Source organism: Crinia signifera, chromosome 1 (assembly GCF_055691185.1).
Source record: "Crinia signifera chromosome 1, ASM5569118v1, whole genome shotgun sequence".
Classification (NCBI taxonomy): domain Eukaryota; kingdom Metazoa; phylum Chordata; class Amphibia; order Anura; family Myobatrachidae; genus Crinia; species Crinia signifera.
The window spans coordinates 13,430,430-13,456,964 of record NC_139217.1 but is presented as its reverse complement, the minus strand read 5'-3'; the positions used below and the strand labels follow the sequence as shown (position 1 = coordinate 13,456,964).

Sequence of the window (26,535 nt, the reverse complement as noted above, 5' to 3'; positions counted from 1 at the left end):
ATCTTTCTCGTCTTGGGCAGTCATGGTGGAAAAGCTCACGTACCTGCCCTCCCTGATACGGTCCCTGACGCTACGCCGCAGGCCTCTCAGGACTGCAGTGTTTTCGCAATGTACGACCTGTGATCGACTGGGTCGTCTCCCAGAACGGCGGTGCCTGCGTCTGGACCTATGACCCCCCTCCTCACCGGACGTCACCGATTCAGACCCCGATGACGAGGAGGTACGGGAACGTCTACGCCTGCGCTTTTTGTGTGTGCTGGAGGACCCACCTGGAACAGCTCCTGCTGTGGACGCTCCTGTGGACCCCGAAGGACCGGCCACCTTTGTCGGCCCTGACGCCTCGACACCCGCCAGCCGTTGCGGTGTCACTGCTGGGCCTGGGACCGCGGAAGGAATGGACCCCATTGCCGTGGGTGAAAGGCCAAGGGCAGCCAGCACGTGAGAAGCAGGCTCTCCCTCAGCCATAGTACCAGCAGCAGGGATAGTGGGGGGCGGGGACCCCGGTCCTGTCCCGGTGTGTGGTGTAGGCTGCTGATCCGCCAGCGGTGTCAGCATAGCCACTAGCTGCCTCACCACAGCCATGTCAACAGCCTGTGAAGATGTCTGCGCAAGGGGAGGGGCTGGAGCCGCGATGTTAGACTCTCCACCCTGTGATGGCCTATGGCCCTGTGATAACAAGCGGGCCCTGCTGAGCCACCTTCTCCTAGCTCTCTGCAGGGGAGTCATGGGGGGCCCCGCCGGCAGGCGCCGTGGGGTTGATGGAAGCGGAGCTGTAGCTCCGTCATGTGCTAACCTTATATTGGCAGGAGCCACCTGCGCCCCCCTCCCCACCGGCCTCCTGGATGCTGGAGGAGTGTGCGCACTCTGGGCATGCTGTGGGCCGCTACGCGCTGCCGGAGCCCGGCGGCCATCTTGCCGCACCGTGGGAGCGCCTATCGCGGGCCCTGCTGCACTTCCCCTTGCCCTGGTACCCCTCCTTGGACCCGCGCTGCCCCCAGGGGAGCCTCCACTACCCCCGGCGGGCGCACTAACCTCCCTGCGCGGTCGCGGCCTAATGCCGCGGGTGACCGCGTCATCAGCCGACGACGCGGCCCCCCTTGCGTCCCGCCGCGCACCCGGTCTCGCCGCCGCTCTGCCTCCCCGCCCAGCCGGCTCGCCGCCAGCCGGGGCAGGATCAGAGGGGGAGCCTTGATCCAGGTAACGGGCGGGTGGGTTACGCGATCTACGCGGGCGCGGCATAACTAGGCCGTACTGCTGAGGAGCACGCTGCAGTGTCAGAGCCCCGGAAAAAGAGTGAGATAGGGGAGAGAGAGGAGAGAGAGGAGAGAGATATATAAAGAAAGATGAGATGTGAGGATTATGAGGGATGTAAAGGAATTTAAGCAGAATCAAAGTGGTTGTACAGGAGGGGGTTCTGAACACACCTTGCAGCCAGGAAATTCGGACCAGAGAGGCAGATCACCTGACCCTCTGGCTATTCCTAACTGCAGGAACTCCTCCCCTGCTCCCTAATTGGCTATTTGCTGCAGCATCATAGCCCCCTTAACAACACAACTTAAAGTGCAGGCATCTCAGATTCCTTCAGCAGTTTATGGCACCTCTAGCTTAATCAGCCCTCGGTTCTCTTTGCCATTGAACAATTCTGAACATGTTCAGATTGTGCACTGTACATGTTTAGCGTAGGAATTGGGGGAAAAACAGCCCCACTGGCCGTCGCTCATAATATATATGAACAAGTCAGCCGCACATCATAACCTTTTCAACATAGCTGGGCTTATATACATGATTCATTTTAAAATATTGGACATATTGAACAACCATTTCAAACATTTCACATTTTTACTATTTTCTGACAGTGTCATTGCTTGCAACAGATGTAACAACAATCAGCCGTGTTGGGCCAGTTTGTAAAACCAAAACAAGACCATCTGTGACCCTTGACCCTTTTAATTCATGAATAGTCGTAAACCTGTCACTTTTTATGGTTGATTTTTTCTGGGACTATCCCTACTGGTCTGCTGCAGGAGTGATTCCCCCCAGTGAAGAGAGACATATCAACTGGCCTGTTTTACAGGCTGATAGGACAAATTACAGGAGAACTTGCCACCTGCCAGCATCACAGTCAGTCTAGCTGTTACTGGACCTTTCCCCCTTGTTGTGAAGGAACCCCCGTGTTGGCATTGTGCCAGAGCTCAGGACCTAACTTGCCTTGGACTACAACTCCTAGTATTAGCTGCTACCACAATTCACGGTGCACCTAGGCCAAAGGATACCCTATTCATCAGAGCGTACCCTTCCACTGCATAAACCAGATGGTTCTCCGACCCCTTGCCTGTTCACATCCTGCTATCTAACCACCACCCCCTCGCTTGCACCTCTTGTAATCTGTCTGTCTCCCCTTCCTACTAGATTGTAAGCTCCTCCGAGTAGGGCCCTCTTCCCTCCTGTTGTCAAAGCCCACTTCTCTTCACATTTCACTCACAGCTCTCCTTTAATCCAACACTCAGTGACCATCTTCATACTCATCTCCATCATTGGCATCAAGCCTCTAGTTGTATGTTGATTGAGTCCTTACTACTTATACCCAAGCTGTAATGTGTATTGATCTGTGGCGCTCTTTATTTGTACTGTATTTTTGTTATTTATTCAATGTTATGCCAAGTTTTGTCTCCCTGTATTGTTCCTTTGTACGGCGCTGCGAAACACTTGTGGCGCCTTATAAATAAAATAATAATAATAATAATAATTGCTCTAGAGAACTGCGCAGTTCAGGGACTTCTGGATAACTGGACACTTGCCGTACCATTATAGGGTATCATTTGTTGCATACTACTGTCTTTCTCTTAAATGTTATTACAAGTTTTTGGTTACAGGTTGTAATTGCTTGCAGGGTGACGCGGTATACTGTGCGAGTTGTGGCCCACAGGCGTTCCGTGTGGCCCCATTGCGCACGATATCCTTTAACAGTGTGTTATTATTCGTTTGCCTTTCATGTATTTATTTGTTAAACGCTGTGTAACATTTGTCTGAAGCGTATTGTGCGAGGTGCAGTCTATGGTACTGCAGTGACCCCATCGCGCACAATATCAACAAAAGAAAGTCGTTTCCATTCATAAGCTGTCAATGGTCATTGTTGTTGTATCATTCAGTCGTTCACACAGCGGTGATCCACGGCCCTTTTTGTCACTATAATAAAACTGTTGATCACCGTCCTAACGTGTGGTGACCATTCTGTGGGGTATTTTGGGGTATTGTCTCCCTGGGGTGCCTTTGTCCCTCCGCCCTGTGAATTGCAGGCGAGTGAAGCAGGCAGGTCGCAGACGAGCAGTGCCGGAAAGGAGACCAGGAGCATCAGGTATCGGGCACACACTTACACGTAGTCTGACAACATCACACTTATACTCACATCCATGTAGCTGAGTAGCGGCTCTGTGGCGGTTCCCTGGGACTTGGAGGAATATTTGCTGGACACATCTTTTATAGCAGCACTGAGCTCAGTAAGACGTCCATGTTCCTGCAGGGATCTCCTCAGCGACTTTCTCCTACTTAGAGGCAGCCTAGAGAGACACAGGAGTAGCTGTCTATAACTGACACACGCGTGTGAAGAAACATACATGTACTCTGCATGACCTCACTGTGAGCAGCCGCAGTATCATTCCCCTGCTTATTGCTCAGCTCCCCCTGCAGGGCCGCAGTGTCTGGTGGGGGTTGGGGGGGGGGGGGCAGTTTGGAGTAACTTACTGTGTGCATGCGCTATTCATGGAGACAGAGGGGCTGGGGACATGTCAGTATTGCACAGATTGTTCTTCATGGCACCATAGTGATGGCACTGCTCTTACTAACGAAGCTGACACTCATCACTACATTGTGGCTGCTTATATGGGATAATGTAAAACCTGGAACAATCTGGATCATGCTGAAGGAAGGGTGTATAGTGCCCATAGTAGTAGTGGTGCCTCTTATATGTCACACCTGAGGACTGAGTCTGGAAATGGAAAATGGAAGCTTGGGCCTTAATAGGACTCCCCCACATAGATGGGTAGCCCACGGAGTGGGAGCCAGAGTCCAAGGGCCAAGGGGTGTGATGAAAAAGCAGGAGTACACTGCTGGTAACATTGGTCCTGAGTAAGGGAATGGGCTGGAACTGAAGGTGATGTTACTGGACTGGAGCCGGAGGAGAATCAGAAATCGGCTGGAACCGAAGGAGACTGTGGCCGGATTGGAACCTGAGCATACTGGAATCAGCTGGAACCAAAGGAAACTGTGGGTGGACTAGAACCGGAGGAGGATCAGGATTCATCTGGAACTGAAGGAGAATATGACCAGACTGGAATCGGAGGAGAAACAGGATCAGGATGGAACCGAAGGAGACTGTGGCCAGACTGGAACCTGAGCATACTGGAATCAGCTGTAACCAAAGGAAACTGTGGGTGGACTAGAACCAGAGGAGACTGTGGCTGGACTGGAACCGGATGAGGATCAGGATTCGCCTGGAACTTAAGGAGACTGTGGCAAGACTGGAACCAAAGGAGAATAAGGCTTCGGCTGGAACTGAAGGAGACTGTGGCCGGATTGGAACCAAAGGATACTGTGGCCAGACTGGAACCGGAGGAGGATCAGGATTCATCTGGAACTGAAGGAGAATATGACCGGACTGGAATCGGAGGAGAAACAGGATCAGGCTGGAACCAAAGGAGACTGTGGCCAGACTGGAACCTGGGCATTCTGGAATCAGCTGGAACCAAAGGAAATGGTGGGTGGACTAGAACCAGTGATGACTGTGGCTGGACTGAAACCAGAGGAGGATCAGGATTCATCTGGAACTGAAGGAGACTGTGGCCAGACTGGATCCAAAGGAGAATCAGACTTCGGCTGTGACCTAAGGAGACTGGCCAGATTGGAACCAGAGTAGACTGTGTCCAGACTGGAACCAGAGGAGACTGGCCAGACTGGATCCAGAGGAGGATCAGGATTCATCTGGAACTGAAGGAGACTGTGACCAGACTGGAAAACAGGATTCGGCTGGAACCGAAGGAGACTGTTGTTGGATTGAAACCAGAGGAAAATCAGGATTTGCCTGGAAATGGAGACTGTGTCCAGACTGGAAATGGAGAAGATCCAGATATCATATGGAAATGAGTAGGGATGGACATCGCATAGCGTTTCAGTACCAACGATGTTTTTTGTTTCAATGGTAGTGGATTTACAATTCAATGGTGGCATTCCAATGTTTGCCACCATCAAATGGAAAACATTGATAGTGTTCCGATGGTCCTGCCTATCAGCCAGCCACGCTGCAGTGTATGACCAGATTGAAAATGTTTGCGGATGCGCAAAAAAAAGGGCTTTTTTGACATGCGCCAATCATATGGATATTGTTTGTATTGAATCCTTTTGATGCGATGGTCAGTGACCAGCACATCGAAAGATTCAATGGCCGATGCCCAGCCATCATTTAATGGTGGCTTCTGCTGTCCATCCAAAAAGGACCGAAGGAGACATCCCCAGAACCGAGGAGAGGTTGGTTGTCTTCATCTGTGTCTGAAAGAGAGGAGCCTGCCCAGGAGGTGACATCACAGAGGAGCCGATGCGAAGGAGCAGTCGGGAACCAGAGGAGTCCGCACCCCTCTCTGCTACCTGTATTAGTTGGATACTTTAGGGCACGGTCTTGGGTCCTCAGTTTTTCTCAATCTATACCACATCTCTGTGCAAAATATGTGGAATACACAGACTGGCGCAGGGTTCAAGAAAAGATGTTTGACCGCCGTACTACAGGTACGTGAATATAAAGTAAGTCCCTTACTAAAATATATATAAAAGTGACAACCACATAGCAGCAATGATTCCAAACAACTTTAGAGTTTGTGCATTTTCGGAAAGTGTCCAATCATATCCGGGAGATTACCTACAAATGAATAAAGATGGCCACGAAATTCAACACAACTTTAAGTGCACAGGTGAACCACACACATGACTATTATGTAATAGATGGCACCTATCCTTCTGTATCAATGACCATTTCCCTATAGATTGTAAGCCTGTGAGCAGGGCCCTCCTACCTCTATGTCAGTCTGTTATTACCAGATCTGTTCTATCACTGTTGGTTCCAATTGTACAGTGCAAAGGAATACACTGCTATATAAGAAACTGTTACCAAATAATAATATATCTCCCAACTTTGCTAATCCCCAAATCGGGACCTGCCCGGCTTGAAGGTGCGCCTGGTCTGAAGAAGGGGCGTGGCTAAGTGGAGATTGGGCGTGGCCTTTCCTAACGACTGGACAGCCCCCAGCCCACTCCCTAGCCCTCCCTCCCTCTTCCTTGCATGGAATAGATGCCCTGCGCACATCATTTCTTCAACGATCGCCATAATCTCCTGAGCCCGCAGGACATTGTCACCTGCAGGACTGACAGCGGGCCAGTGTCCAAATAGCGGGACTGTCCCACTGTAATCGGAATAGTTGGGTGGTTTGTAATAATAATAATAATAATAATAATAATATGCTACCATAACAAATGGACCTATTAGACAGACAGTGGCAGCTATAAGGCAGCGCTTAGTGACCTCCCAGCACAGTCCCACGTGTCACGTCACATGCCCCTGTAAGAGACCAGTACTGTATATTAGCCAAACCATATCCCACCCCAGTGCAGCCAGGTGAGGTATACCTGGCAGCCGAGTTATCAGAGCCGACATCTTCTACATTTATATCTAGTCTGGTAGTACTATACATTTCCCTATATTGTACCACAGGGAAATGTATTCATTATTTTAAGGATCAATAAAATAATTACTGTATGTTGTAGGAACCAAGAGACCGTAAACCACGCTTAGCCATACTGTCAGCACAGCTCTGCCACCTTGTGGACATTAGAGATATTACAGTGCCCCTTGGGGAAATGACCTTACCTGCCACCTGGTGGACATTAGAGACATTACATTGCATCTTCGTAAAGTATGTCCTCACCCCGTTATATGTCCTCCTCACCCCGTTGTATGTCCTCACCCCGTTGTATGTCCTCACCCTGTTGTATGTTCTCACTCTTTTGTATGTCTTCACCATTGTATGTCCTCATCCCGTTTTATGTTCTCATCCAGTTGTATGTTGTAAGTTCTCACCCTGTTGTATGTCCTCACCCTGTTGTATGTCCTCACCCTGCTGTATGTTGTATGTCCTCACCCTTCTGTATGTCCTCACCCTGCTGTATGTCATCACCCCACTGTATGTTCTAACCCCGTTGTATGTCCTCACCCTGCTGTATGTTCTCATCCAGTTGTATGTTGTATGTCCTCACCCTGCTGTATGTCCTCACCCTGTTGTATATCCTCACCCTGCTGTATGTTCTCATCCAGTTGTATGTAGTATGTCCTCACCCCACTGTATGTCCTCACCCCATTGTAATGTCTCAGTCACCCCGTTGTATGTCCTCACCCCGCTGTATGTCCTCACCCCGCTGTATGTCCTCACCCTGTTGTTTGTCCTCACCCTGTTGTTTGTCCTCACCCCGCTGTATGTCCTCACCCCGCTGTATGTCCTCACCCCGCTGTATGTCCTCACCCCGCTGTATGTCCTCACCCCGCTGTATGTCCTCACCCTGTTGTGTGTCCTCACCCGCTGTATGTCCTCACCCCGTTGTATGTCCTCACCCCGTTGTATGTCCTCACCCCGTTGTATGTCCTCACCCCGCTGTATGTCCTCACCCCGCTGTATGTCCTCACCCCGTTGTATGTCCTCACCCTGTTGTATGTCCTCACCCTGTTGTATGTCCTCACCCGCTGTATGTTCTCACCCTGTTGTATGTCCTCACCCTGCTGTATGTTTTCACCCTGTTGTATGTCCTCACCCCGCTGTATGTCCTCACCCTGTTGTATGTCCTCACCCTGCTGTATGTCCTCACCCGCTGTATGTCCTCACCCTGCTGTATGGCCTCAGTCACCCCGTTGTATGTTCTCACCCTGTTGTATGGCCTTACCCTGCTGTATGTCCTCACCCTGTTGTATGTCCTAACCCTGTTGTATGTCCTCACCCGCTGTATGTCCTCACCCTGTTGTATGTCCTCACCCGCTGTATATCCTCACCCTGTTGTATGTCCTCACCCGCTGTATGTCCTCACCCTGTTGTATGTCCTCACCCTGTTGTATGTCCTCACCCGCTGTATGTCCTCACCCTGTTGTATGTCCTCACCCGCTGTATGTTCTCACCCTGTTGTATGTCCTCACCCTGCTGTATGTCCTCACCTTGTTGTATGTCCTCACCCTGCTGTATGTCCTCACCCGTTGTATGTCCTCACCCTGCTGTATGTCCTCACCCGCTGTATGTCCTCACCCTGCTGTATGGCCTCAGTCACCCCGTTGTATGTTCTCACCCTGTTGTATGTCCTCACACTGCTGTATGTCCTCACCCTGCTGTATGGCCTCACCCTGCTGTATGGCCTCACCCTGCTGTATGTCCTCACCCTGCTGTATGTCCTCACCCCGCTGTATGTCCTCACCCTGCTGTATGTCCTGACTCTGCTGTATGTCCTCACCCCGCTGTATGTCCTCACCCCGCTGTATGTCCTCACCCCGTTGTATGTCCTTACCCTGCTGTATGTCCTCACCCTGCTGTATGTTCTCACCCTGTTGTATGTCCTGACTCTGCTGTATGTCCTCACCCTGCTGTATGTCCTCACCCTGCTGTATGAACTCACCCTGCTGTATGTCCTCACCCTGCTGTATGTCCTCACCCTGCTGTATGTTCCCACCCTGTTGTATGTTCTCACCCTGCTGTATGTCCTCATCCCGCTGTATGTCCTCACCCCGTTGTATGTCCTCAGTCACCAAGTTGTATGTCCTCACCCTATTGTATGTCCTCACCCGGCTGTATGTCCTCACCCCGTTGTATGTCCTCACCCTGCTGTATGTCCTCACCCTGCTGTATGTCCTCACCCTGCTATATGGCCTCAGTCACCCCATTGTATGTCCTCACCCTGCTGTATGTCCTCACCCCGCTGTATGTCCTCACCCCGCTGTATGTCCTCACCCCACTGTATGTCCTCACCCCATTGTATGTCCTCAGTCACCCCGCTGTATGTCCTCACCCTGTTGTATGTCCTTACCCTGTTGCATGTCCTCACCCCGCTGTATGTTCTCACCCGCTGTATGTCCTCACCCCGTTGTATGTCCTCACCCCGCTGTATTTCCTCACCCGCTGTATGTCCTCACCCGCTGTATGTTCTCACCCTGTTGTATGTCCTCACCCTGTTGTATGTCCTCACCCTGTTGTATGTCCTCACCCTGCTGTATGTCCTCACCCTGTTGTATGTCCTCACCCTGTTGTATGTCCTCACCCGCTGTATGTCCTCACCCTGCTGTATGGCCTCAGTCTCCCCGTTGTATGTCCTCACCCTGTTGTATGTCCTCACCCCGTTGCATGTCCTCACCCTGCTGTATGTCCTCACCCTGCTATATGGCCTCAGTCACCCCATTGTATGTCCTCACCCTGCTATATGTCCTCACCCCGCTGTATGTCCTCACCCCACTGTATGTCCTCACCCCATTGTATGTCCTCAGTCACCCCGCTGTATGTCCTCACCCTGTTGTATGTCCTCACCCTGTTGTATGTCCTCACCCTGTTGTATGTCCTCACCCTGTTGTATGTCCTCACCCTGCTGTATGTCCTCACCCCGTTGTATGTCCTCATCCTGCTGTATGTCCTCACCCCGCTGTTTGTCCTCACCCCGCTGTATGTCCTCACCCCGCTGTATGTCCTCACCCCGCTGTATGTCCTCACCCTGCTGTATGTCCTCACCCTGTTGTATGTTCTCACCCTGCTGTATGTCCTCACCCTGCTGTATGTGCTCACCCTGCTGTATGTTCTCACCCTGTTGTATGTCCTGACCCCGCTGTATGTCCTGACCCCGCTGTATGTCCTCACCCCGTTGTATGTCCTCAGTCACCAAGTTGTATGTCCTCACCCTATTGTATGTCCTCACCCCGTTGTATGTCCTCACCCTGCTGTATGTCCTCACCCTGCTGTATGTCCTCACCCCGCTGTATGTCCTCACCCCGCTGTATGTCCTCACCCCGCTGTATGTCCTCACCCCGCTGTATGTCCTCACCCTGCTGTATGGCCTCAGTCACCCCATTGTATGTTCTCACCCTGTTGTATGTCCTCACCCTGCTGTATGTCCTCACCCCGCTGTATGTCCTCACCCCCGCTGTATGTCCTCACCCCGCTGTATGTCCTCACCCCGCTGTATGTCCTCACCCTGCTGTATGGCCTCAGTCACCCCATTGTATGTCCTCACCCTGCTGTATGTCCTCACCCCGCTGTATGTCCTCACCCCCTCTGTATGTCCTCACCCCCGCTGTATGTCCTTACCCTGCTGTATGTCCCCACATACTGATTCTTTATTTTGGTATGTGCAGAAAGGCCTTCTTCTCTCACATAGGTGCCGTCTGCTATAAACAGCTTGTATGACCCCTTAGGATGTGCAGCTCCTGTCATATTACTCCTGTAAACAAGGTTTCCCGTGGCCACTTACAGGGAACCACGTGTGACACACATGAACAAGCCATTGACACGTATCAGTGACTATTCTCCAACAAGTACAGTAGCTGTTACTGACTGCTCAGGGGCTCATTAGGATGTAAGTCATTGTATGATGCCGCCCGGATGTAGCAGGACACGCCCACTGCGCTTCTAGGTGCCACCTCCACAATCTCCCTGACATCACAAGTAGGCCAGTGTGGTACAAGCCGATAGTGGATTTAGTAACATTGCCCCAGAGCTTACATACAATGCAGTATTAGAATGTCACTTACTGTACTACACTGTGTGCAATCGCCACGCACAGTAACAGCAGCAGCAACCTCATAGTGATTTCCCAGTGGCAAAGCTTCTGGTGTGTGAGAAGTGCTGGCTCCGGCTTTATAAGTCTCCTTCCTGGCCAAATCCCTGGTGACATAACTTATCTGTCTGACCTATGGCAGCTCTCCGACACCTCTCCTCTAAGGCACCTTCCATGTAATCGCTCTCTACTTGGACATAAACTTTACATTGCTCAACAGATCCGCAAATAGGAACAATGAGGGAATATACCAATGTATTCCTGCAGGCAGCTGCTGGTCCTGACACAGACAGTCTCCGGATATAGGGCTGGTCTGCCGCTGCTAGGACATCCCCAACCACAGGACGGGATGTGATCCCTTGGTCAGCACTGCGAAGGTCATACATAGGGGCCACCAAGACCAAGGTCAAAGGGGCTTAGATCGACACAGGAAATAGATCTACATGGCTAAGGTTGACAGAGCTGAATGTGATCAGGACGTACAGCGGCAGCAGGCGATCAGGACGTACAGCGGCGGCAGGCGATCAGGACGTACAGCGGCGGCAGGCGATCAGGACGTACAGCGGATGAAGGCGATCAGGACTTACAGCGGCTGAAGGCGATGAGGATGTACAGTAGATGAAGGCGATCAGGACGTACAGCGGCTGAAGGCGATCAGGACGTACAGCGGCTGAAGGCGATCAGGACATACAGCGGCTGAAGGCGATCAGGACGTACAGCGGCGGCAGGTGATCAGGACGTACAGCGGATGAAGGCGATCAGGACTTACAGCGGCTGAAGGCGATGAGGACGTACAGTAGATGAAGACGATCAGGACGTACAGCGGCAGCAGGCGATCAGGATGTACAGCGGCGGCAGGCGATCAGGAAGTACAGCGGTGGCAGGCAATCAGGACGTACAGCGGCGGCAGGCGATCAGGACGTACAGCGGCTGAAGGCGATCAGGACGTACAGCGGCTAAAGGCGATCAGGACGTACAGCGGCGGCAGTCGATCAGGACTTACAGCGGCTGAAGGCGATCAGGACGTACAGTGGCTGAAGGCGATCAGGACGTACAGCGGCTGCAGGCGATCAGGACGTACAGCGGATGAAGGCGATCAGGACGTACAGTGGCTGCAGGCGATCAGGACGTACAGCGGCTGATGGGGACAGGACCTACAGCGGCGGCAGGCGATCAGGACGTACAGCGGCTAAATGTGATCAGGATGTACAGCGGCTGATGGCGATCAGGACGTACATCGGCTGCAGGCGATCAGGACGTACAGAGGCTGATGGCGATCAGGATGTACAGCGGCTGAAGGCAGTCAGGATGTACAGCGGCAGCAGGTGATCAGGACGTACAGCGGCTGCAGGCAATCAGGGCGTACAGCGGCTGCAGGCGATCAGGACGTACAGCGGCTGCAGACAATCAGGATGTACAGCGGCTGCAGGCGATCAGGCCGTACAGCGGCTGAAGGCGATGAGGACGTATAGCGGCTGCAGGCGATCAGGACGTACAGCGGCTGCAGACGATCAGGATGTACAGCGGCTGATGGTGTCAGGACGTACAGCGGCTGATGGTGATCAGGACGTACAGCAGGTGAAGGCGATCAGGATGTACAGCGGAGGCAGGCGATCAGGACTTATAGCGGCTGAAGGCGATCAGGACGTACAGCGGCTGAATGCGATCAGGACGTACAGCGGCTGAATGCGATCAGGACGTACAGCGGCTGAAGGTGATCAGGACTTACAGTGGCTGAAGGCGATCAGGACTTACAGTGGCTGAAGGCGATCAGGACGTACAGTGGCTGAAGGCGATCAGGACGAATTATGGACGTATAGTGGCTGAAGGCGATCAGGACGTACAATTAGAAAGTTTCGGATGGCAGTGCGCTTAAAGGCTGCCTTGTGGTGGGTGACAAACTAAAATGGTGACCCTGACACCATCAAGAAAACAAATGGAATAGACAAAGGAAGAAAGTCCCCTGCACTGGCGCCTAAAGACAAAACAATACATCCCTCCTATTCGGGTGGCGATCCTCTTCTCCGAATAAGGGGATAAGACAGCATACACACGTAATTAAATACCATACGCCCCTCTTAACGAGGTTACGATCCTCTTCTCCGCCTGAATGGAAAAGTATAGTCATACGAACATACAGAAGGTCCCTCCTTTCTAAACTCCAACTCCAGAGATGTCGTGATGGTGCACAAGTTCTAGATGGTGGAGGAACATGGAACAAATCCAGCCCTCGAAACTTGCATAGAAAACAAATGGTGAATCCGGATCTCACCACCTGTCAAAGGGAGTCCTCAGGTATAGGTCCAGACAACGTCCACAGAGCACAATCCAAAGAGAAAACGTCTACGTTTCTGAAGCTTCTGGCTGCCGGCCCGCGAGCTCTGATTGGCTGATGGCCCAGTCAGTCACAGGGATACACAGTGAGGGGAAGGAGAGGCGTGTGATGTGCTCTCCTCCTGTCAGAACTGGAAGCAGCAGTGGATGAGGGAGGGAGGCACGGGTGGTAGAGGGGCCCATACGGGCAGATGGGTAGGCAGCTGCAATGGTCGAGCCACCTGGATCGCTACAGTGAGCTACAAATAGCGCACAAGCGACGGGTTGGCGACCAGTGGTCGATACTTTATGGTGGTCACCGAGATGCTACAGTATCTGTAGTTTATGGTGGTCCCTGGGATTCTATCTGTAATTTATTGTGGTCACTGGGATTATATCTGTAATTGATTGTGGTCACTGGCATGCTATCTGTACTTTATGGTGATTGTCAGCACCGGGGTTCCTTGTGTTCCCGGCTGTGACCGTGGTGGACCAGTGGAGGGCGCTGTGTAGCAGGACGAAGGAGGTTTGAGGTAGTCGGAACTCATGCACGGTGGATCAAGGAAGATGACCTGCTGGGGACACAGAGGATTGGCTGGGACCTAAAGCAGAGGCGCGGGGTCTAAGCCGACAATGGTATTCACCAGGGACCCCCGCAAGGGGATATGGACTTAGCTGCAACTGCCGACCAGGTCGCGGCCCTCTGCCCAGGTTCCTCTGTGGCTTTTGCAGGGTTAGATACTCTGGGGTCTCTAGAGCAATGATGTTGAGGGTTACTTAAACCATCGATGGTGACCGATGGCACTGAATGCTTGACAGCAACACGGAGGGTACGGATGGATGCATATAACAGACCGTTCACAGTATAGGGGACTGAGGGGTGAATTTATGAAGCTTGGAGAAGTGTTATCTATCCCCATAAAGAACGTTATGAGCAAGGTGATAATGGTTCAGCCAATCAGCTACAATATGTAAATTGACAGGTAAGAGCTGATTGGCTGAACCATTATCACCTTGCTCATAACGTTCTTTATGGGGATAGATAACACTTCTCCAAGCTTCATAAATTCACCCCTCAGTACCACGGGATGCGGCCTGGGAGCCGGAGAAGACACGAGGGTGAACACAGGGAGTACTGGAGATCACTGGGGAATACTTGAGGATCACTGGAGATCACTGGAGCAGCCTGGAAGCCGACACTGGGGATCACTGGGGATCACTGGGGCGGCCGGGGAGCCGAGGTTGTAGTTGGCAGCCTGGGAGCTGCGGGATGGCCTGGGAGCCGGTGATGACAGTTGGCAGCCTGGGAGCTGTGGGATGGCCTGGAAGCCGGAGATGACGACCTGGGAGTCGTTGGTCTATGATGTCGATAACCAGGAGAGAATGTCGGAGTCTCTGGAGGCACTTTGGAAAACAGTTGACACAGGATGTCGACAACAGATGATAATGTGACAATACTGGGATGCAGCAACTGATGGACGTCAGGGATGACACAGATGTTGTTAGTCACGGATAGACGGCAGAAGCTGAGTGTCGACTGTGAGGTAGACAGTGCCTGTCGACAGATCAGGACTGTGATGGTAAAAAGTCACTGATAGGTTTGAAGGTAGTTTGGCCTGGGAGCCAAGGGGTCTAGCCTAGGAGCTAGTGGGGATTTGCTAGCCAGTGCCAGCGGTATCCTCTGCGGGGGATAACTTGCTCACTCAACCGCAGTGATGGAATTAGCAGGAGTCTCTGGAGATGAACAGAACCAGGTAAGTAGCAGCAGGACACTAGGAGCAGGTATCGCTGGAGACTGGATAGCCAGGAGCCTTGGAATTCTCTGTCTCTGGGGTAACCACACAGGAAGCAGAAAGAACATTTGTTCAAGGCAAGGAGGACTCTGGGAAGCTGGCTTATATTCCTCCAGGTGATTGCTTGATTGTCTGCAGCAGCAGACAGAACCAGGAAGTATGCCTTGAGTTATGCTGGCCACACATCAGACCAACTTTCCTCCAACCAACCAACTAGTTGATCGGATGGAATAAAAACCTGGTACTGGATAGGAGCAAATGTAATTTATAATGAAGTAATTTGTTTCCCAAATCGGAAAATGAACAACAACTGTCACTCAGACAATGTACTGTAGTTGGACCTATTTGATTTAAACAATTTCACTGAATAAATTCTGTCCATTCTCCTGAGTTTGTGAACACATTGCTTATTGACATTTGCCCCCATACAGTACCAGATTTTCAGTCCAACCAACCAACTAGTTGGATGGTTGGAGGAAAGTTGGTCTGATGTGTGGTCAGCATTACCTGGGATCATGTGACTGGTGCTGAACTCAGGGAGCTTCACAGGAGTTCTAATCACTGAAAATGCAGAGCAGCTGCAGCAGCAGCTAGGAAACAAACAGGCATAGAAACCTCAGGAAATAACTGTGAACCAAGTCAGGTTCATGACAGTGATCATTGATATTCTGTCTGTACTTTATGGTGGTTACTGAGATACTGTCTGTACTGTATGGTGGTCACTTGGATTCAGTCTGTAATTTATGGTGGTCACTTAGATGCTATGTGTACTTAATGTTGGTTACTTCGATGCTATCTGTACTTTATGGTGGTTGCTTGGATTCTACCTGTACTTTATGGTGGTCACTGAGATGCTATCTGTACTTTATGGTGGTCACTGAGATGCTATCTGTACTGTATGGTGGTCACTGGGATGCTATCTGTACTTTATGGTGGTTACTTGGATGCTATCTGTACTTTATGGTGGTCACTGAGATGCTATCTGTACTTTATGGTGGTCACTGAGATGCTATCTGTACTGTATGGTGGTCACTGGGATGCTATCTGTACTTTATGGTGGTCACTGAGATGCTATCTGTACTTTATGGTGGTCACTGAGATGCTATCTGTACTGTATGGTGGTCACTGGGATGCTATCTGTACTTTATGGTGGTCACTGAGATGCTATCTGTACTTTATGGTGGTCACTGAGATGCTATCTGTACTGTATGGTGGCCACTGAGATGCTATCTGTACTGTATGGTGGCCACTGAGATTCTATCTGTACTTTATGGTGGTCACTGAGATGCTATCTGTACTTTATGGTGGTTACTTTGATTCTATCTGTACTTTACGATCGTCACTGAGATGCTATCTGTACTGTATGGTGGCCACTGAGATTCTATCTGTACTTTATGGTGGTCACTGAGATGCTATCTGTACTTTATGGTGGTTACTTGGATGCTATCTGTATTGTATGGTGGTCACTGAGATGCTATTTGTACTTTATGGTGGTTACTTGGATTCTATCTGTACTTTACAGTGGTCACTGAGATGCTATCTGTACTTTATGGTGGTCACTGAGATGCTATCTGTACTGTATGGTGGCCACTGAGATGCTATCTGTACTGTATGGTGGTCACTGGGATGCTATCTGTACTTTATGTTGGTCACTGGGATGCTATCTGTACTTTATGGTGGCTACTGAAATTCTATCTGTACTTTACGGAGGTTACTTTCATTCTATCTGTACTTAATGGTGGTTACTTGGATGCTATCTGTATTGTATGGTGGCCACTGAGATTCTATCTGTACTTTATGGTGGTTACTTGGATGCTATCTGTATTGTATGGTGGTCACTGAGATTCTATCTGTACTTATGGTGGTTACTTGGATGCTATCTGTACTGTATGGTGGTTACTTGGATGCTATCTGTACTTTATGGTGGTTACTTGGATGCTATTTGTACTGTATGGTGGTCACTGAGATTGTATCTGTACTTTATGGTGGTTACTTGGATGCTATCTGTACTTTATGGTGGTCACTGAGATGCTATCTGTACTTTATGGTGGTCACTGAGATGCTATCTGTACTTTATGGTGGTTGCTTGGATTCTACCTGTACTTTATGGTGGTCACTGAGATGCTATCTGTACTTTATGGTGGTCACTGAGATGCTATCTGTACTGTATGGTGGTCACTGGGATGCTATCTGTACTTTATGGTGGTCACTGAGATGCTATCTGTACTTTATGGTGGTCACTGAGATGCTATCTGTACTGTATGGTGGTCACTGGGATGATATCTGTACTTTATGGTGGTCACTGAGATGCTATCTGTACTTTATGGTGGTCACTGAGATGCTATCTGTACTGTATGGTGGCCACTGAGATGCTATCTGTACTGTATGGTGGCCACTGAGATTCTATCTGTACTTTATGGTGGTCACTGAGATGCTATCTGTACTTTATGGTGGTTACTTTGATTCTATCTGTACTTTACGGTCGTCACTGAGATGCTATCTGTACTGTATGGTGGCCACTGAGATTCTATCTGTACTTTATGGTGGTCACTGAGATGCTATCTGTACTTTATGGTGGTTACTTGGATGCTATCTGTATTGTATGGTGGTCACTGAGATGCTATTTGTACTTTATGGTGGTTACTTGGATTCTATCTGTACTTTACAGTGGTCACTGAGATGCTATCTGTACTTTATGGTGGTCACTGAGATGCTATCTGTACTGTATGGTGGTCACTGAGATGCTATCTGTACTGTATGGGGGTCACTGGGATGCTATCTGTACTTTATGTTGGTCACTGGGATGCTATCTGTACTTTATGGTGGCTACTGAAATTCTATCTGTACTTTACGGAGGTTACTTTCATTCTATCTGTACTTAATGGTGGTTACTTGGATGCTATCTGTATTGTATGGTGGCCACTGAGATTCTATCTGTACTTTATGGTGGTTACTTGGATGCTATCTGTATTGTATGGTGGTCACTGAGATTCTATCTGTACTTATGGTGGTTACTTGGATGCTATCTGTACTGTATGGTGGTTACTTGGATGCTATCTGTACTTTATGGTGGTTACTTGGATGCTATTTGTACTGTATGGTGGTCACTGAGATTGTATCTGTACTTTATGGTGGTTACTTGGATGCTATCTGTACTTTATGGTGGTCACTGAGATGCTATCTGTACTTTATGGTGGTCACTGAGATTGTATCTGTACTTTATGGTGGTTACTTGGATGTTATCTGTACTTTATGGTGGTCACTGAGATGCTATCTGTACTTTATGGTGGTTGCTTGGATTCTACCTGTACTTTATGGTGGTCACTGAGATGCTATCTGTACTTTATGGTGGTCACTGAGATGCTATCTGTACTGTATGGTGGTCACTGGGATGCTATCTGTACTTTATGGTGGTTACTTAGATGCTATCTGTACTGTATGGTGGTCACTGGGATGCTATCTGTATCCTCTATGGTGGTCACTGAGATGCTATCTGTACTTTATGGTGGTCACTGAGATGCTATCTGTACTGTATGGTGGTCACTGAGATGCTATCTGTACTGTATGGTGGCCACTGAGATGCTATCTGTACTGTATGGTGGCCACTGAGATTCTATCTGTACTTTATGGTGGTCACTGAGATGCTATCTGTACTTTATGGTGGTTACTTTGATTCTATCTGTACTTTACGGTCGTCACTGAGATGCTATCTGTACTGTATGGTGGCCACTGAGATTCTATCTGTACTTTATGGTGGTCACTGAGATGCTATCTGTACTTTATGGTGGTTACTTGGATGCTATCTGTATTGTATGGTGGTCACTGAGATGCTATTTGTACTTTATGGTGGTTACTTGGATTCTATCTGTACTTTACAGTGGTCACTGAGATGCTATTTGTACTTTATGGTGGTTACTTGGATTCTATCTGTACTTTACAGTGGTCACTGAGATGCTATCTGTACTTTATGGTGGTCACTGAGATGCTATCTGTACTGTATGGTGGCCACTGAGATGCTATCTGTACTTTATGGTGGTCACTGAGATGCTATCTGTACTGTATGGTGGTCACTGGGATGCTATCTGTACTTTATGTTGGTCACTGGGATGCTATCTGTACTTTATGGTGGCTACTGAAATTCTATCTGTACTTTACGGAGGTTACTTTCATTCTATCTGTACTTAATGGTGGTTACTTGGATGCTATCTGTATTGTATGGTGGCCACTGAGATTCTATCTGTACTTTATGGTGGTTACTTGGATGCTATCTGTATTGTATGGTGGTCACTGAGATTCTATCTGTACTTATGGTGGTTACTTGGATGCTATCTGTACTGTATGGTGGTTACTTGGATGCTATCTGTACTTTATGGTGGTTACTTGGATGCTATTTGTACTGTATGGTGGTCACTGAGATTGTATCTGTACTTTATGGTGGTTACTTGGATGCTATCTGTACTTTATGGTGGTCACTGAGATGCTATCTGTACTTTATGGTGGTCACTGAGATTGTATCTGTACTTTATGGTGGTCACTGAGATTGTATCTGTACTTTATGGTGGTTGCTTGGATTCTACCTGTACTTTATGGTGGTCACTGAGATGCTATCTGTACTTTATGGTGGTCACTGAGATGCTATCTGTACTGTATGGTGGTCACTGGGATGCTATCTGTACTTTATGGTGGTTACTTGGATGCTATCTGTACTTTATGGTGGTCACTGAGATGCTATCTGTACTTTATGGTGGTCACTGAGATGCTATCTGTACTGTATGGTGGTCACTGGGATGCTATCTGTACTTTATGGTGGTTGCTTGGATTCTACCTGTACTTTATGGTGGTCACTGAGATGCTATCTGTACTTTATGGTGGTCACTGAGATGCTATCTGTACTGTATGGTGGTCACTGGGATGCTATCTGTACTTTATGGTGGTTACTTGGATGCTATCTGTACTTTATGGTGGTCACTGAGATGCTATCTGTACTTTATGGTGGTCACTGAGATGCTATCTGTACTGTATGGTGGTCACTGGGATGCTATCTGTACTTTATGGTGGTCACTGAGATGCTATCTGTACTTTATGGTGGTCACTGAGATGCTATCTGTACTGTATGGTGGTCACTGAGATGCTATCTGTACTGTATGGTGGCCACTGGGATGCTATCTGTACTGTATGGTGGCCACTGAGATTCTATCTGTACTTTATGGTGGTCACTGAGATGCTATCTGTACTTTATGGTGGTTACTTTGATTCTATCTGTACTTTACGGTCGTCACTGAGATGCTATCTGTACTGTATGGTGGCCACTGAGATTCTATCTGTACTTTATGGTGGTCACTGAGATGCTATCTGTACTTTATGGTGGTTACTTGGATGCTATCTGTATTGTATGGTGGTCACTGAGATGCTATTTGTACTTTATGGTGGTTACTTGGATTCTATCTGTACTTTACAGTGGTCACTGAGATGCTATCTGTACTTTATGGTGGTCACTGAGATGCTATCTGTACTGTATGGTGGCCACTGAGATGCTATCTGTACTTTATGTTGGTCACTGAGATGCTATCTGTACTGTATGGTGGTCACTGGGATGCTATCTGTACTTTATGTTGGTCACTGGGATGCTATCTGTACTTTATGGTGGCTACTGAAATTCTATCTGTACTTTACGGAGGTTACTTTCATTCTATCTGTACTTAATGGTGGTTACTTGGATGCTATCTGTATTGTATGGTGGCCACTGAGATTCTATCTGTACTTTATGGTGGTTACTTGGATGCTATCTGTATTGTATGGTGGTCACTGAGATTCTATCTGTACTTATGGTGGTTACTTGGATGCTATCTGTACTGTATGGTGGTTACTTGGATGCTATCTGTACTTTATGGTGGTTACTTGGATGCTATTTGTACTGTATGGTGGTCACTGAGATTGTATCTGTACTTTATGGTGGTTACTTGGATGCTATCTGTACTTTATGGTGGTCACTGAGATGCTATCTGTACTTTATGGTGGTCACTGAGATGCTATCTGTACTTTATGGTGGTCACTGAGATTCTATCTGTACTTATGGTGGTTACTTGGATGCTATCTGTACTGTATGGTGGTTACTTGGATGCTATCTGTACTGTATGGTGGACACTGAGATTGTATCTGAACTTTATGGTGGTTACTTGGATGCTATCTGTACTTTATGGTGGTCACTGAGATGCTATCTGTACTGTATGGTGGTTACTTGGATGCTATCTGTACTTTATGGTTTCTTACGCTCCTTCTACTCTGTTTACATGATTTCTGATGTATTTACAGAGCCACTTTTAGCTTCCAATCCCCCTCTGTGCAATGGTCGTGGTTATAACTTTATAAAATAAAAAGTCCTGGATCTGTGACGCTGTATTTTCTCAATAAAATGCTAATAGTAAAAACAGATGGTTTGGATAAAACATCCCTATTTATAAAGCTTTCTAAGTCATTGTAGCTGGTAACACCTGCATCTTGCAGTGCGTTATACAACGGTTTCCAACTATAAATAATACATTAGGGAGGTATCCGGCCTCATATGGTAAAGTCATCAGTCACACCCCTAATGATAAACCATTTTCCAGGTGGTAAAACAACTTGCAGATGTATATACCATATAACATAACATACGGGCAACATGTTTGATCCTGGAATTCCTGTTTGGATGTTACGGGACTATGGCACTATGGGTTATTCCAGACACTACTACACAGGTGCCAGGCGCTGGTGGGACGGCAGCCAAGGTAATGCATGACTCTGCTGGCACCGGCTCTGTCCACAATTACATATTTGCAGTACATTATGATTACATTCATAAGATTATTGTCTCCCTCTTCAAGGACGACAGATTATCCTGCTGTGCACTAATCACAAGGACAGCCCTTCTGATTAAGCGCCAGTACTATCCCTGCCCCTGGCATACAAGCATTGGTCTGACTGGGCAGAGACTAAGATGCCCACTTTGTGTAGGCTCAGACGCACGGCCGGATGATACACCAAGTCATGTAATGGCCCTGTACCCGGTGTCAGTAATCAGTATATATATATATACTGTATATAAAAACCACACTCCTCGTATCCTACAGCAGGGCATAGAGGAAGAAGACGGCACTCCACACACTTGAATATAATGATATCTTTATATTTTCATAGTACGAGGAGTGTGGTTTATTACAAATACAGGAAGGCACCGCGGTAACATCTCTTATATATTTAGCCAAATCTGTCACTCATCCCCTGTGTGTATAATGCTGGGTGGGGTTACAAGAGTGAATGACAGTGTTATACACACATAGTTTCTGCCTTAGGAAACCCCCCTAGGGAAAAGACCAGCGTTATACACACCACCATTCCATTTGAAAACACCACCCCCCCGCCAACAACCAGGGCTACATCACACGCCCACCATCCACCATTACCAACTGGTGTAGGTGAGCGGCGGCTCTGCCCACACCCCCCCTCCCCCCGCAAGATGGTCTGCCCGCGCAACCCCCCCACGAGCGGGTCTGCCCGTACCCCTCCCCCCGTGCGAACGGGTCTGCCCACACCCCCCCATAAGCGGGTCTGCCTGTACCAAACACACCCCCCTGCGAGCGGGTCTGTCCGCACCCCCCCTTCCAAAGTGTCTGCCCCCACACCCACCCCACCAGCCCGCAAGCAGCAAGTCTGCCCCCACCCCACCCCTGCCGCGATCGTGTCTGCCCGTACTCCCCCCCCCGCATAGGCAAGACTGCAATCGCACCCTCCCAGAAGCGGGTCTGCCTGCTTCCCCCCCCCCCCCCCCACGACCAGGTCTGCCCGCAAACACCCCCCAACCGCAGCAGTGCACCCCCACCCCACAGCAAAGCCCACAAAGTCCCCCCCCCCCCCCCGGGATCACCAGGTATGCCTGCACAACCCCCCCTGGAGCAGTGGGTATGCCCGCTCCCAGTAGCGCACACAGGGGGGGTTTCTGAGTACCCAGAACCCCCCCCCCCCCAGGAGTCTAAGGGGCCTAGGCTGAAAACTGAGGGTCCCCTCTTTCCATGGGTACAAGAATTAAAAAAATCGGCCCTGGGGAACCGGAGATATCTGACTTCAAAGCAGCGGTCCCCATCCAAGCCTGTTAATTGCTCTTCCCAGTCAGATATTTTAGGTTCTGTCTGACTTAGAGTTTTTCTGAGGGTATATTCTCCCCCTTTGATGGACACTAGTAGCTTAAAATCTAAGAAATCTATTTCTGGGAACTGGAGATATCTGCAGTCAAGCAAGCTGTCCTCCCACCAGAAAATTATAAATAATAAGCCCACTCCACTATACACCCCTCCTCTGCATATTAAACATCCTCTACCACCCTGGAAGTTATGTATCAGGGCCCCTTCATTCAGCCCAATACCCCCTTCTCCCACCCCATCTGTGCAGTAAAGGGGTAATTAGTTGAAATTACTGATCCAGGCCCTACATACTGAGCAGTTGATATAATACCCCCTACCACCCGCGGGACATCAAAGCTTCCCCCACTCCTACCGCTTAGGGATCGGTAGGTGCCCCAATACATTGCTATGCCCAGGGGTCTACACTGCTGTTGACGCCCCTGTATGTATATATATATATATATATATATATATATATATATATATGTGTATGTATGTGTGTATATATATATGTATGTATGTGTATATATATATATATATATGTATGTATGTATATGTGTATATATATATATATATATAAATATATATATATGTGTGTTTTAATTATTATTTATATACATTTGGTCTATCTATAATACTTTAACTGACCCGGCATATACTGGGTCACCTAAGTGTCCGTCTCCGTGCTTTGCTCCGCCCCTCTGGAAACCCCCTTCTGAAAATCCTGCGTTTGCCACTGGCTCCCCCCCCCCACTGGATGAGCGGGTCTGCCCACACCCACCACCCTTGCCGGAGCAGCAGCTATGCCCACACCTCCTGCTGGATCAGCGGGTCTGCCCGCACCTTCCCCCCCCCCCCCCCCCCCCCCCCCGCACGCAGCAGTGGGTATGGCCGGGTCTGCACGAATCCCCCATCATACGACGGTGTGAAGAGCGGCCGGAGGGCGCGATTAATCACATAGTGTAGTTATATTTAATAACATTATTAATTAATTATTACTTTTTGAGCTAAATTAGCTTTTTTTCATGTAGAGTGACCACCAAATAGAAAACGAAAAGCCTATACTGCGGATATAGAAAAGCTAATGCCTATACTGCGGACGCTTAGCTTTAGTATAGACGGATACGATTATGCTTCATTTTTATCTTCATACGTCTGATTTACATCTTTAAATTGATGTTTTTGTTTTTGCTTTGTACTGTTGTACAGTTTGTTTTTCTTTTCATGTTTGTCTCACCACGGTGCCTTTTTTACAATGCATTGTATATTTTGTTGACATTGCATCACCCTAACTACGGTACCGGCTGATGACGTCATTTGTGGGCGCATTGGACCAACTCCGGCAGGGGGTGACTGCACGTGAGGTTCAGATGTCTGATTACGGTATGTCTGTATGGTCGCACATTTATCCTGATGAAGAGGTTTTAATACATCGAAAACGTTTGATCACCTACCAATGCATGAGCTTCTTTATTTGGACTCCGAGTGCCGCTGAATCCTGCTCTCTCTCTCTCTCTCTCTATATATATATAGTAGCTGTGGTGATAGCTGCGGCACTTCAGAGACTGGTCATATAATGCAAAAAGTTTTATTAATAAAACAACAAACTCATAAGGCTCTCATGAACCTTTATGAGTTTGTTGTTTTATTAAAAAAGCTATCTGGATGTATAGATTACGATCTGTGGTAATGAATTGACAACATCGGTCTACCGTAAGGAAACAGACCGTAATACCTTACTGGAAGCATCCAGTTTCCACCCACCTGCGGCCAAATGGGGGCTGCCTTTTTCCCAGATGCTAAGGGTGAGGAGGATCTGCAGTGACGAAAGTGTGGCCGCAGCTCAAATGGATCTCATGATTGAAAAATGTGAAAGTAGAGGAGACAATCATCAAATGCTGGTGCAAGCCAAAGCACGGGTACTCCCTGTCACACCCCGAGCATGCAAACCAAAATCCAAACAATTCATCAACACGTATTTGATGACAACGGCTAGCTCCGTGTTGGTGAATACAGTCAAGAAAATTGGGCCCTTGGTCAGCCAAGACCATGATCTGCCAGCCTTAAAAAAGGTGGGAGTAATGCCTTGTTATAAGAGAGGGATCAGCCTTCATGATCAATTAGTAAAAACTGAGGTGCCATCAAAACATCACACTTCCTCACAACTGGCAACTATCGTTGTGTGACTGGTGGTTATCTTAAGCAGGGGGACACCTTTACACACCCGCACACGGGTCATACATCAAGAAGGTGTTTACACATTCCAGTAGATTTGTTGTCTACATAATAAGGTGCCCATGTGGGCTCTTATGTGTGGGCAAAATGAGCAGAATTTTTAAGGAACGGATGGAGATGCATTGCTCGGCTATTAAGCATGCACTGGAGGGTGAGCCCTCGGAACAACCTGTGGCCAGACATTTTAAAGACCACAGACATTTCTTGCCACAATGAAATATAATATTTATTTATTTATTTACTGTTTCTTATATAGCACATACATATTACGCAGCGCTTTACAGAGTATAGTTGAAAATTCACATCACCATGTACCACATGTACATGCACACACAGACATTCTAGGGTTCATTTTTGTTGGAAGCCAATTAACCTACCTCTATATTTTTGGATTGTGGGAGGAAACCGGAGTACCCGGAGTAAACCCAGGCAAACACGGGAAAAATATACAAACTACACACAGTTAGAGCCATGGTGGGTATCAAACCCATGACCTCAGTGCTGTGAGGCAGTAATGTAACCATTACACCGTCCGTGATGATCAGGCACTGCAGAACATTTGAGGGGGCGACCGGGAGAAGAACTTGCTTCAGTTGGAAGCGAGATGGATTTGTATGGTTTCCCTGGCAGGGTTAAGTGAATATTCTTCTTTAGGCTGTTCCATGTAATATCTCGCCCCTCTAGCTCACCCTGTGCAGATTTTCATTCTCCTGGAAACCACATTACAATGTTAGGCTATTTGATGCCTTTATCTCATGTCTTCATTCTTGTTTAAACAGCACATTTCTTGTTATTGTTTTTAAGGTGGCCTGGAGTCTCCATGGTAACGCTACCGGCAGAGCGGCCTACTGGACGGACGACGACGTCTGATGACGTCAGTCAGACGCGCCGCCGTGATGCGGGTGTGGAGCAGCCGGAGCCAGCACGGGTGTCCTTCCCTATAAAGTAAGTGTCTATTGTTTGTCTTTGAAAAAGGTAATAAAACTTACCGAAACGTCAGGCCGTTGAAAGCAGTTGTTGGTCTGCAATTCTTAACATCATGCAAACCCGTTGAGTGCCGCCCTATTGTATCTTAATTATACTTTTAATTTTGGGGGAATATAAATTCACTCCAATGAACAGTAAAAGCATTTGCTCGTACCAAAATATTCCACAGTGTTGGCTGGTTACCACATGATTTTACATAAAATACTGGGGCAAACTGC

At 48.5% G+C, this 26,535-nt stretch overlaps 1 protein-coding gene across 2 annotated transcripts in view; it reads right to left on the bottom strand.

The window, feature by feature from the left end:
• Positions 1–26,535, bottom strand: part of LOC146067135 (pepsin A-like) — a 231,818-nt gene that overhangs the window by 61,612 nt on the left and 143,671 nt on the right. For both annotated transcript variants that reach the window (XM_083179162.1, XM_083179171.1), the window contains one exon: positions 3,407–3,557. In XM_083179162.1, coding sequence (XP_083035288.1) covers positions 3,407–3,557 — 151 coding nt within the window. The remainder of the gene's footprint in view (positions 1–3,406; positions 3,558–26,535) is intronic.